The sequence below is a fragment of the Oncorhynchus gorbuscha genome, linkage group LG18 (assembly GCF_021184085.1).
Source record: "Oncorhynchus gorbuscha isolate QuinsamMale2020 ecotype Even-year linkage group LG18, OgorEven_v1.0, whole genome shotgun sequence".
Lineage (NCBI taxonomy): Eukaryota > Metazoa > Chordata > Actinopteri > Salmoniformes > Salmonidae > Oncorhynchus > Oncorhynchus gorbuscha.
In genome coordinates this window covers 42,369,524-42,383,649 of record NC_060190.1, presented here as the reverse complement: position 1 = coordinate 42,383,649, position 14,126 = coordinate 42,369,524, and the positions used below count along the sequence as shown (strand labels likewise).

The window sequence follows — 14,126 nt, the reverse complement described above, 5'->3', positions numbered from 1 at the left end:
AAAAAAACACAAAGGTGCTTACAAAGATGAGGAACAAGAGTAAGAGAGGGAGTGCGGTGATGTAGTGTCCACAACTAAAGAATCATTGTGGAATCTGAAAAGACACATATCCCGAAAGCTTGATAGTGTACTACATGCATATGCTAACAGAAAGGAACGAGGTTGGTAGCTAGCTAAGTGAGTCATTGTAGCAAACCATTTATAACTGAAAAACCGGACCTCTTAAAAGTTTTGTTCATTTTCGTTCTATTATCCACACACACACACACCAACCACATTGATTTTGGCCCAATAGACCTGACATATGATCTCTTTCAAGGAGCTTTCTGTTTTGATAGGGCTATTCTGCCTAAAAACCTTTAGGCCTACCTTCCAGATTTTTTTTTATTTAACTCTGCATCCCTGGCCAGTCTAGCAAGAGTGGCACGAAGGGTGTTAAGCATCCCTATTGGCTCTGCAAGAGTGGAAAAAGGGTATTCTCAGCTTCAGGCTCATGCAATGTTGCATGAGCCTGAAGCTACAGACTCTGGCCAAACTCATGTTTCTAAAAGTGAATTCAAAAGGCAACACATTTTTTGTTTCATTTTTTAAATGATTTTACATTTATTTAACTAGGCAAGTCAGTTAAGAACATATTCTTATTTACATTGTCGGCCTACACTGGCCAAACCCTAACCCGGACGGCGCTGGGCAAATTGTGCCCTACCCTATGGGACTCCCAATCACGGCCGGTTGTGATACAGCCTGGAATCAAACCAGAGTCGGTAGTGACGCCTCTAGCACTGAGATGCAGTGCCTTAGACCGCTGCACTACTCGGGAGCCCATTTAATTCGAAGTCATAGCCTATATGCGCAATTTATAGACTATAATGATTTAATACAACAAAATGTTGCTTAAATGCTGAGTGCTTAATGTTACCACCAGCCTAGTGTGTCGCACCAACAAATGATTCACAATTAATTTCTTGTAGGCTATAGCCTTGAAATAACTGAAATAGGCTAATATTATAGTCTAAATAATTCATTTATTTAGGCTACCTGTCTGGCTACTGACCTAGTGTTTATATGCTGTTTAATACGACATGTAGCCTATTTGAAATGATCACCTTTCCATGTTACTTAATAAAAATACTCATCATTCAAATCATATGGCTTGGTTTCAATACTTCAAAACCAAATGGGTGCAACCTCTTAACTCCGATCACATACTCTATGCCAGGACGCAGTAGATATCATCTACTGCATCTTTATGTAATACATGTATCACTAGCCACTTTAACTATGCCACTTTGTTTACATACTTATCTCATATGTATATACTGTACTCTATACCATCTACTGTATCTTGCCTATGCCGCTCTGTACCATCACTCATTCATATATCTTTATGTACATATTCTTTATCTTTACATATTCTTATAGTTTTGGAATTGTTAGATTACGTGTTGGTTATTACTGCATTGTCGGAACTAGAAGCACAAGCATTTCGCTACACTCGCATTAACATCTGCTAACCATGTGTATGTGACAAATAAAACTTGATTTGACAACATTCAGCAAGACAAAAGAGCTGATTGTGGATGTTACGAATCCCTTTTGGCCCGACAGTCTAGGGGGGATGGTAATGAGACCCGTAACATAACTCATGCAAATTATAATTGTGACAAAGTAAAAGTGAGAACGAAATAACCACGACAACTGAAATCTACCGTCAAACTCAAGGTTTATTTGTAAACACACAGTAATGGGGGGGAGCAGGAAAAGGGGCTGAGCTGGACTCAAGGAAAGAAACAATAAGTATTAAAAAACACCCCTAAGCTAGACTAGCCTACTTTAACAATAGCTAACTAACTAACCAAAAATACAGTGGGTGGTCCGCCCAGTTCTAACTAGTGTATTTAACAAAGTCTACCTACGGGTAGTGTATGCCCATGGGCAACTTGTCTTGGTTTCCCCTTTTCCCACCAGCAAACAAACAAACACCATAACAATACTCACAGGTGATGAAAAAGTGCTATGGAGGTGCTCAAACAAAAGAGAGGTTAATACACAAAGAGAGAGTGAAACACAGACCTACAGACATGGCATTTACAGAGAGATTGAGCTCTAGAGCAAACAACTGATGGGGTTTTTAAACCAAGGGAAAGGAACTGTGATAGGGTAGGAAACAGGAGGAGGTGTGTCTTCTGATTGATGATTGATTGTTGACTGATTGGGGAGTGATGATTTTCACCTGTGAGGGGAGAAGGAGAGAAAAGAAACACACACACAGGATACACACACAGGATACTTGTATCCGTAACAGTGGACTACAGGAAACAGAGGGCTGAGCACGCCACCCATAGTGCTTCAAGTTCCTCGGTGTCCACATCACTAACGAACTACATGGTCTAAACACACCAACACAGTCGTGAATAGGGCACGTCAATGCCCCTTTCCCCTCAGGTGCCTTAAAAGACTTGGCATGGGTCGTCAGATCCTCAAAGTTTTATAGCTGCACCACTGACAGCATCTTGACTGGCTGCATCACGGCTTGGTATGGCAACTGCTTGGCATCAGAGTGCAAGGTGCTACAGGTAGTAGTGCGTACGGCCCAGTACATTGCTGGGGCCAAGCTCCCTGCCATCCAGGACCTCTAGACCAGGCGGTGTAAGAGGAAGGCCCTAAAAATGGTCTAATACTCCTGCCACTCAGACTGTTCTCTCTGCTACCGCATGGCAAGTTGTACCAATGCACCAGGTCTGGAACCAACAGGACCCTTTACAGCTTCTACCCACAAGCCATAAGACTGCTAAATAGTTAATAGCTTTTATTCCTAGTTTACTCCTTTTACTGAGTAGTTGCTGCCGTCTGGCCACTCTACCATAAAGACCTGATTGGTGGAGTGCTGTAGAGATGGTTGTACTTCTGGAATGTTTTCCCATCTCCACAGAGGAACTCCGGAGCTCTGTCAGAGTGACCATCGGGTTCTTGGTCACCGCCCTGACCAAGGCCCTTCTCACCCGACTGCTCAGTTTGGCCAGGTGGCCAACTCTAGGAAGAGTCTTGGTGGTTCCAAACGTCTTCCATTTAAGAATGATTGAGGCCACTGTGGGGACCTTCAAAGCTGCATTTGTTCATACCCTTCCCCATACACAATCCTGTCTCGGAGCTCTAAGGACAATTCCTTCAACTTCATGGCTTGGTTTTTGCTCTAACATGCACTGTCAACTGTTGGACCTTATATAGACAGGTGTGTGCCTTTCCAAATCATGTCCAATCAACTCAATTTACCACACACAAGTGTACTCCACAGGTGTGATTACTACCTCTGAGGGTTTAGAGCTTGAGGTAGTTTAGAGCTTGACGGTACACTTTCCTTCTCTCAGCACATATCAAAGCTGCAGGCTAAGGTTAAAGCTAGACTTGATTTCCTCTATCGCAATTGCTACTCTTTCACCCCAGCTGCCAAACACACCCCGATTCAGATGCCCATCCAACCCATGCTAGATTATGGAGACGTCATTTATAGATCGGCAGGTAAGTGTGCTCTCTAGCAGCTAGATGTTCTTTATCATTTGGCCATCAGATTTGCCACCAATGCTCCTTATAGGACACATCACTGCGCTCTATACTCTTCTATAAACTGGTCATCTCTGTATACCCGTCACAAGACCCACTGGTTGTTGCTCATTTATAAAACCTTCTTAGGCCTCGCTCCTCCCTATCTGAGGCATCTACTGCAGCCCTCATCCTCCACATGTTCTGTTCTGCCTGTTCTGCCAGTCATATTCTGTTAAAGGTCCCCAAAGCACACACATCCCTGGGTCGCTCACCTTTTCAGTTCGCTGCAGCTCGTGACTGGAACGAGCTGCAACAAATGCTCAAACTGGACAGTTTTGACTCATTCATGGACACTCTTACTGACAGTTGTGACTGCTTTGCGTGATGTATTGTCTCCTCTACCCTCTTGCCCTTTGTGCTGTTGTCAGTGCCCAACAATGTTTGTGCTGCTACCATGTTGTGTTGCTACCATGTTGTTGTCATGCTGCCATGCTGTGTTAGCATGGCAGCAACACATGGCATGTCGTCTTAGGTCTCTCTTTATGTAGTGTTGTGTTGTCTCTCTTGTCGTGATGTGTGTTTTGTCCTATATTTTTATTTAATGTATTTTTAATCCCAGCCCCCATTCCCGCAGGAGGCCTTTTGCCTTTTGGTAGGCAGTCATTGTAAATAAGAACTTGTTCTTAACGGACTTGCCTAGTTAAATTAAAAAGTTAAATAAAAATAAAATACTCCAATCAAGTTGTAGAAACATCTCAAGGATGATCAATGGAAACATGATGGACCTGAACTCAATTTCGAGTCTTTGCTATATGCAAAGGGTCTGAATACTTCCAAACGCACTGTATATAGCAAAGTTATCGTTACTAAGTGTGTATTTATTATTAATTGTCTTACTTTACTATTATTTATCTTCTCTTCCTCTCTGCATTGTTGAGACGGGCTCGTAAGTACGCATTTCCCTGCTAGTCAACAACTGTTGTTACGACGCATCTGACAAATAAAATTTGATTTGATTAGCGGTCTCACGTTAATTTAGCATTAATTAACATAAACCTATTTAGCATCTCCTGGCTTTCACGCACAGCATACAAGCCACTGATGCAGACCTTTTACATTTAAAACAAATCGAATAAATCCATGTAATATAGCTTACACCATCACAATAAATCCATTATTTATTTTAGACAGGTCTAAAGAAACATGATATGAAGAAAATGTCTATTTCAGAAGAACATAATAGCATACTCTGAGTTGTCCTTATGTTAGGGCCTGATCTGGCTATGCCATAAGGCTGTGGGCTACACAAGATAATTTAGCAGACAATATTTCTTAGAATTCTGTGGCATTATTTTATAGTATTCTGAATATAATTAAACGTCGCTGAATAAATTATAAATAGATTTCCTCCAAACGATTTGAGGGAAGTCGCACATGCAGCTATTCTGCATTGAGCGGTTAACAAAGAAACAGGAAGTCTTATATGATTAAAGTTATTTATGTACATTTATTTGTGCTACATATGTTGGGCTATATGTTTTGATTTTTGATACATTCTAAGGCTACATGATGCGACTTATGATGATTTGAAAAAAGTTGCATGAAAGGCATGAGCTTTGCTTTGTTTTTTTGTGCAGGCTGTACACAGTTCATCAGTCTCTCATTCACAATTTGACAAGCACTTGATAATGCCTCAAATTTCCCGGCTGCATCCCCTTTGTGTGGCTGTAATTCCTCCCCCCAAAATCCATGCCTTTTGCAGCCAGTGGCCATTGCGGCCTTAGGCTGAATATAATAAATTATAATTTCATTCTCCCGGATGCATTCCGAAGCACCTCTCATTGTCTGGTGATCGGGTCTTTCTCACAGGCTACAAGTGAAGACAGACACATCGGGGACCCAACTGCGCGCATCCTTATCCAAATCTGAGCTGCATATTAAAGATATTGGAAGAACTGTCCTTTACTTTTCGTCAGCCAACAAGATGAGTAGGTTTAACAAACAGCAAAAGCAGTAGCCTATGTCAATCTACTATCCCCCATAGTATAAAAGTTTACATATTCTATTTGGTGCTAGAAATAAATATCCAAACAGACTGGGACAGTTGTGGGATGCGATGGATCCAAAATTAATACAACGACTAGCATTTCAATTTTAAAAAACAGTTTTAAGCAATGAGGTTTACGCAACAGATGAGAACGTTTAGCTTAACATCTAGCTTCGAGCAATCCCGTATCCGGGAGCGTAATTATAGCCTCAAGCTCATTACCATAACGCAACGTTAACTATTCATGAAAATCGCAAATGAAATGAAAGAAATATATTCACTCACAAGCTTAGCCTTTTGTTAACAACACTATCATCTCAGATTTTCAAAATATGCTTTTCAACCATAACTACACAAGCATTTTTGTAAGAGTATTGATAGCTAGCATAGCATTAAGCCTAGCATTCAGCAGGCAACATTTTCACAAAAACAAGAAAAGCATTCAAATAAAATAATTTACCTTTGAATAACTTTGGATGTTTTCAATGTGCAGACTCAGATAGCAAATGTTCAGTTTTTCCCAAAATATTATTTGTGTAGTAGAAATCGCTCCATTTTGTTCATCACGTTTGGCTAAGAAAAAAATCTGAAAATGCAGTCTCTACATCGCCGAACGTTTTACCAAATTAACTCCATAATATCGACAGAAACATGGCAAACGTTGTTTAGAATCAAGCCTCAAGGTGTTTTTCACATATCTATTCGATGATAAATCATTCGTGGCAGCTGTGTTTCTCCTCGAAGCAAACGAAAAATACACGCAGCTGGAGATTACGCAATAATTGCAACGGAGGACACCAAGCGGCCACCTGGTAGATGTAGTCTCTTAAGGTCAATCTTCCAATGATTTGCCTACAAATACGTCACAATGCTGTCGACACCTTGGGGAAACGACAGAAAGTCTAAGCTCATTCGTGACCCATACACAGCCATAAGGAGACATTGGAACACAGCACATTTAAAATCTGGGGCACTTCCTGTATGAAATTTCAGCTTGGTTTCGCCTGTAGCATTAGTTCTGTGGCACTCAGACAATATCTTTGCAGTTTTGGAAATGTCAGAGTGTTTTCTTTCCAAAGCTGTCAATTATATGCATAGTCGAGAATCTTTTCGTGACAAAATATCTTGTTTAAAACGGGAACGTTTTTTTATCCATAAATTAAAAGAGCGCCCCCTATATCCAAGAAGTTAAAATGTTGAGAAACTATTTGACTATTTCTTCACATTATTAGTGCAGAAATGCGTACACGGCAGTAGGCTATATGCACATTTGTTCCATTAGCAGGAAAACACCATTCTCAAAAGTGACCATAAATTTGGCCACTTTAGTTGTGATACAAACCTTATAGGCCTATGGGCTAGGCTACATGAGGTGTGCGACAATGATTTTAAAAAGTTGCAAATGCATGGCTGTTTCTTGCCTTAAACTGGGCATCACTCACAATTGATCATATATAATTCACAAATTTTCAGCTAATATTGCCACCAATTAGACTTTTTGATTTATCTTGTCTTGACATATATTACTTAGTATATGTGAAATTTGTTTTGATTTAGAATAGACGATTATCATGCACCGGGTCTCGAAAACAGGGGCAGAAAAAAAAAGTAATTTACTGTAGGCATTTAAATAGCGAATGGAGGACACTCTTCCCACGGTTCATTTTCATTTTCATGTCAGAGTGATTAAAGGGACAATAGAGTGCCGAGTACCAGGCAGTTAGCATGTTTGGTAGGCTACTAATGACCATCAGCAGCATCAGAGCTTGGACAATCCGAATTACCATGACTAAACGGTCAAGTGGAATTTGACTGCAGTCATGACTTGTGACCACCGGTGTGGCGGTATTATAGACACCTAAACAGCCCTAGTAACAGCACATCATTATGAAAGTATAGTAGATCCTTGATGTGTCCTCACACTATAACAGCACCGAAGTGTACTGAGTCTGATACAAGGACAAGTACTCCACTCAGGTTGGAGTGTTCATTGTGCTTCTTTCTGTTTGCTCAACTCCCACGGACTCTCTGGTGTCTAAGTCCAATCCTCTTTCTAACCTGAACTTCGGTTCCGTAGGCTATTTGTAGCCTACCTCACTGAATGTCTCAAGAACTTCCAATGTCAATATGGGTCAGAATGGCAAAGACTGTCTTTACAACCCCTTCCCCTTCAATCTGTGGAAGCTTGGTCACAACCTCCTGATTTCTATTATTGCCAAATCGTCACCAAAAATGACAAAAATAGGGAAATTGAGAACCATTAACTTACCAACATGGAGGCATGGATGGGCTTTAGTGATGAGAACAATTGTTTGCAGACTCATAATGGCTGTCTCCTATTACTTGCAAATTGAGCTATTGGCCCATCATTACCGGTATGGCAGGTAGCCTAGTGGTTAGAGTGTTGGGCCAGTAACTGAAAGGTTGCTGGATCGAATCCCCGAGTTGACAAGGTAAAAATCTGTCGTTCTTCCCCTGAACAAGGCAGTTTACCCACTGTTCCCCGGTTGGCCGTCATTGTAAATAAGAATTTGTTCTTAACTGACTTGCCTAGTTAAATACAGGTTAAATAAATAAATAAATACCGAAACATCTCATTACCGAATCCTTTTTAGGTCCGTTTCAGCAATAAGAACCTTAATTTCAGTCATGCTATTTCTAATGTATACTCAATGTGTGTTGGTAACTTTATTTACCAGGACCACTGCTTACACCTATCGTATATATTTTTTTGTAAAACATAATTAATTTGATTAAGTAAGGGTTGTCAAGAAATATGGGTGTATAAACTAGAGGTCGACCGATTATGATTTTTCAACGCCGATACCGATTATTGGAGGGTCAAAAAAAGATTTTAAAATTTTTAAAAAATGTATTTGTAATAATGACAACAATACTGAATGAACACTTATTTTAACTTAATACATCAATAAAATCAATTTTGCCTCAAATAAAATGAAACATGTTCAATTTGGTTAACGTTTAAGTTCCTTGCTCAGAACATGAGAACATATGAAAGCTGGTGGTTCCTTTTAACAGGAGTCTTCAATATTCCCAGGAAAGAAGTTTTAAGTTGTAGTTATTATAGGAATTATAGGACAATTTCTCTCTATACGATTTGCATTTCATATACCTTTGACTATTGGATGTTCTTATAGGCACTTTAGTATTGCCAGTGTAACAGTATAGCTTCCGTCCCTCTCCTCGCCCCTACCTGGGCTCGAAAAAGGAACACATCGACAACAGCCACCCTCGAAGCAGCGTTACCCATCGCTCCACAAAAGCCGCAGCCCTTGCAGAGCAAGGGGAACAACCACTCCAAGTATCAGAGCGAGTGACGTTTGAAACGCTATTAGTGCGCACCCTGCTAACTAGCTAGCCATTTCACATCAATTACACCAGCCTCATCTCGGGAGTCATAAACAGCTCAATGCTTGAAGCACAGCGACAAGCTGCTGGCAAAATGCACGAAAATGCTTACGAGCCTGCTGGTGCCTACCATCACTGAGTCAGACTGCTCTATAAAATCAGACTTAGTTATAACATAATAACACACAGAAATACAAGCCGTAGGTCATTAATATGGTCGAATCCAGAAACCATCATCTCGAAAACAATATGTTTATTCTTTCGGTGAAATACGGAACAGTTCCGTATTTTATCTAACGGATGGCATCCATAAGTCTAAATATTCCTGTTACATTGCACAACCTTCAATGTTATGTCATAATTACGTAACATTCTGGCAAAATAGGCGGCCCAAACTGTTGCATATACACCGACTCTGCGTGCAATGAACGCAAGAGAAGTGACACAATTTCACCTGATTAATATTGCCTGCTAACCTGGATTTCTTTTAGCAAAATATGCAGGTTTAAAAATATATATTTCTGTGTATTGATTTTAAGAAAGGCATTGATGTTTATGGTTAGGTACACATTGGAGCAAGACAGTCCTTTTTCGCGAATACGCACCGCATCGGTTATATGCGACGCAGGACACGCTAGATAAACTAGTAATATAATCAACCATGTGTAGTTATAACTAGTGATTATGATTTATTGATAAGACAAGTTTAATGCTAGCTAGCAACTTACCTTGGCTTCTTACTGCATTCGCGTAACAGGCAGTCTCCTCGTGGAGTGCAATGTAATCAGGTGGTTAGAGCGTTGGACTAGTTAACTGTAAGGTTGCAAGATCGAATCCCCCGAGCTGACAAGGTAAAAATCTGTCATTCTGCCCCTGAACAAGGCAGTTAACCCACCGTTCCTAGGTCATCATTGAAAATATGAATGTGTTCTTAACTGACTTGCCTAGTTAAATAAAGGATAAAGGTGTTAAAAAAAATTCATTTTAAAAATGTTTTCAATCGGCCAAATTGGTGTCCAAAAATACCAATTTCCGATTGTTATGAAAACTTGAAATTGGCCCTAATTAAATGGGCCATTCCGATTAATCGGTCGACCTCTAATATAAACCCCATTTAATTTACTCAAAGCCACAATCTGGAGTTTGTGTTTCAGAAAATAGTAAGCACACAACTTAAATGAGGATATCTCCCCATTTTGACATGTGTACCTGTTTTAGCACTTACTTATACTGTTTTATTGATCCCAAGAGAGTTTTCGGTCCATATACCACATATTTAGATAATTTATAGGCATATCATGTTATGCCATTTGCCCATTAGATCCCATTCAATATATACATCTAAAATACATTTGAACCACACATCCTAATACCAATATTACCTAGAAAGACCTTGATGAAAGTACTTTTTCCAAAACACACCTTAAGCTTAATTCCATTTGACTTTTGAAAACACATGAATGTAATTACAGTACTTATACTTGTAAATTAAGGTGTATTTTTGTAAATTGTGATTTTTGTAAATTGTATAATGAACAAAATATAAAACGCAACAATTTTACTGAGTTAGAGTTCATTAAAGGAAATCAGCCAATTGAAAGAGTGAAATTAGACCCTAATCTATGGATTTCACATAACTGGTCAGGGGTGCAGCAATGGGTGGGCATAGGCCCACCCACTGGGGAGCCAGGCCCAGCTATTCAAAATGACTTTATTACAGACATAAATACTCCTGTTTCATGAACTACCCGGGTGGCTGGTCTCAGATGATCCCGCAGGTGAAGAAGCCGGGTGTGGAGGTCCTGGGTTGGTGTTGTTACACGTGGTCTGCAGCTTTGAAGCTGGTTGGATGTACTGTCAAATTCTCAAAAACAACTTTGGAGGTGGCTTATGGTAGAGAAATGAACATTATATTCTCTAGCAACAACTCTGGTGGACATTCCTTCAGTCAGCATGGCAATTGCACACTCCCTCAAAACATCAACAGTATTGTGTTGTATGACAAAACTGTGCATTTTAGAGTGGCCTTTTATTGTCCCCAGCACAAGGTGCACCTGTATAATGACCATGCTGTTTAATCAGCTTCTTGATATGCCACACCTGTCAGGTGGATGGATTATCTTAGAAAAGGAAAAATGCTCACTAACAAGGATGTAAACACATTTTTGCACAGAATTTGAGATAAATACGTTTTTTAGTGCATATGGAACATTTCTGGGATCTTTAATTTCAGTTTATGAAACATGGGATCAATACATGTTCCGATTATATTTTTTGTTCAGCATATTTTAAAAATCACCATTGACCTCACGGTGAAATCACTGAGCTGTTTCCTTCCTCTCCGGCAACTGAGTTAGGAAGGACGCCTGTATCTTTGTAGTGACTGGGTGTAATGAAAAGTGTAATTAATAACATCACCATGCTCAAAGGGATATTCAATGTCTGCTTCTTTTTTATACCCATCTACCAATAGGTGCCCTTCTTTGCAAGGCATTGGAATTCTTCCCTGGTGTTTGTGGTTGAATCTGTGTCTGAAATTCACTGATCAGCTGAGGGACCTTACAGATAAATGTATGTGTAGGGTAGAGATGACAACGTCATGCAAAAATCATGTTATACACTATTATTGAACACAGAATTCATGCATGACTTGTTAAGCAAATGTGTACACCTGAACTTACTTAACCTCAAGTGACACCCCATCCCGGATCCGGGAGCGTAATCATAGACTGACACTCATTAGCATAACGCAACGTACATAACTATTACTAGAAAATATTCCTATTCATGAAGATCACAAGTGAAATATATTGAGACACAGCTTAGCCTTTTGTTAATCACCCTGTCATCTCAGATTTTCAAAATATGCTTTACAGCCAAAGCAAGACAAGCATTTGTGTAAGTTTATCGATAGCCTAGCATAGCATTATGTCCAGCTAGCAACAGGTAACTTGGTCACGAAAATCAGAAAAGCAATCAAATTAAATCGTTTACCTTTGATGAGCTTCGGATGTTTTCACTCATGAGACAGATAGCCAATGTTCCTTTTTCCAAAAATAAAATTTTTGTAGGCAAAATAGCTCCGCTCCTGTTCTTCACGTTTGGCTGAGAAATCGACCGGAAATTGCGGTCACAACTACGCCGAAAAATATTCCAAATTAGCTCCATAATAAATCGACAGAAACATGGCAAACATAGTCTATAATCTATCCTCAAGGTGTTTTTCAAATATCTATTCGATAATATATCCACCGGGACAATTGGTTTTTCAGTAGGACCGATTGGAAAAATGGCTACCTCTGTATTTTACGCGAGAATCACTCAGAGCCATCAGGTGACCACTTACACAATGTAGCCGCTTACGGGTATTCTTCGACATAAAGGCGTAAAACTATGTCACATTGCTGTAGACTCCTTGGGGAATACATAGAAAAAGTAATCTGGTTGATAGCCCATTCACTGCTCAATAGGGACGCATTGGAACGCAGAGCTTTGAAAACATGAGGCACTTCCGGATTGGATTTTTCTCAGGCTTTCGCCTGCAATATCAGTTCTGTTATACTCACAGACAATATTTTTACAGTTTTGGAAACTTTAGAGTGTTTTCTATGCTAAACTGTAAATTATATGCATATTCTAGCATCTTGTCCTGACAAAATATCCCATTTACTTTGGAAATGTTATTTTTCCAAAAATGAAAATACTGCCCTCTAGTCACAAGAGGTGCTTGCTATAACAAATGGGATTGAATACTTGACTCAAGACATTTTAGCTTTTCCACTTTGACATTATGGGGTAATGTATGTAGGCCAATCAAAATAGAATAATTTTAAAATTCAGGCTGTAACAACAAAATGTGGAAAAAGTCAAGTGGTGTGAATACTTTCTGAAGGCACTGTAAGTGAATCTATTGTGTGCACTTTAGAAGAGAGTTATCACTCCCACTACCAAGCTTCTCTTTGTAGTGCAGGACGTTTTTGCAAAAGCATTTCTATATTCTAGAACAATGTGTGAATCTCACATTGTCTTGTAAAAAAGGTCTTGGACCGAAATGTTAACAATAAATGAGTTTTAGTAAAGCAATTCTACAATTCTATGTATTGTGTAGGCAGGCATAGGGCCTATAGTGCACCATGTGTGCTGAGCTGACCACAGTAAGGCGTAGGAGTGAGTGTGTCGTGCTTCTGTTATCATAAGTTACCTTCCTGGTCTGCTTCCCACGCTGTCTTCATCAGGGTGGAGTGAGGTTAAAGGGGGGCCCGAGAGGAGGGGGAGCTCTGTAAACGCAGGGACTGGAGATCTGTCTGGAAACAGACAACTGAAATTAAAACAAAAATATTAAGAAAAATATAATTTCAAACACTGCAGAGACCAGTGACACTCTTATTTAGAGTTTTTAAACTATCTAGTCTTAAAATCCTGACCAAAATCCTGACCAATTCAACTCTGGTCATTGTGGGTATCATTCATTCTAGTCAGCCACTAAATCACAGAAGGATCCATGTTAGAGTTCCGTTTCCTTCCACCATTTCTAGTCTTAATACTGCTTTGCCTGAGAAGAGCAGGCGCGCTATAGAAAATTGAGGATTTGAGGAGTTATGATAAACTAAACAAAAGTAACCTCCAAAGTTTTTCATAACAATGGGAAATAAGCACTCTTAAAGCTATCGATAAGCTATGACAGGAGACAACTGATATTGATGCTTAGTAACTAGTTCTGCAACAGCAAAAATGACTCTGCAAGAAATGCACATGACCACTTCCCTCATATTAGCCTAATAGTGAGAACATAACAAAAGCCTTGAATTGACCTCAATATGGTCACCATGGTTAGAATACATCTTATTCAGTACTTCCCTCAATGTGAAGTCAACAAAAACCTCCTGACCTCATTTACACAGTACAGCTTTACAAATGCCCATACAAGAGATATCAGAAGACCCTTGGGTCGTTCCACCTCAAAAAGCATGAGGTTTTTGACAACCACCATCTCAGATCGACACGATTAGCACTCATGAAAGGTTTTGCAGAAATAGAATTTGAACCCTGAGAAATTAAGCTAATTCGTTGAAACCAAATTGCCCATTTTAAATTTAGAGGATTCAGATAATATTAAATAAATATATCCGATTTGGACCAAACTTCTTCCTACCAGTGAGTAAGACAT

At 39.6% G+C, this 14,126-nt stretch overlaps 1 protein-coding gene across 5 annotated transcripts in view; it reads right to left on the bottom strand.

Annotated features, from left to right (window-relative positions):
* The window catches only part of LOC124002618 (natural resistance-associated macrophage protein 2-like), a 45,602-nt gene that overhangs the window by 21,560 nt on the left and 9,916 nt on the right, over positions 1 to 14,126 (bottom strand). For 3 of the 5 annotated variants that reach the window (XM_046310168.1, XM_046310172.1, XM_046310171.1), the window contains exon 2: positions 13,161 to 13,263. In XM_046310168.1, the coding sequence (XP_046166124.1) occupies positions 13,161 to 13,191 (31 nt within the window). In that variant the 5' untranslated portion in view covers positions 13,192 to 13,263. Of the gene's footprint in view, positions 1 to 13,160; positions 13,278 to 14,126 lie in introns of all 5 variants that reach the window. The other 2 variants (XM_046310169.1, XM_046310170.1) reach the window with 2 other exon arrangements.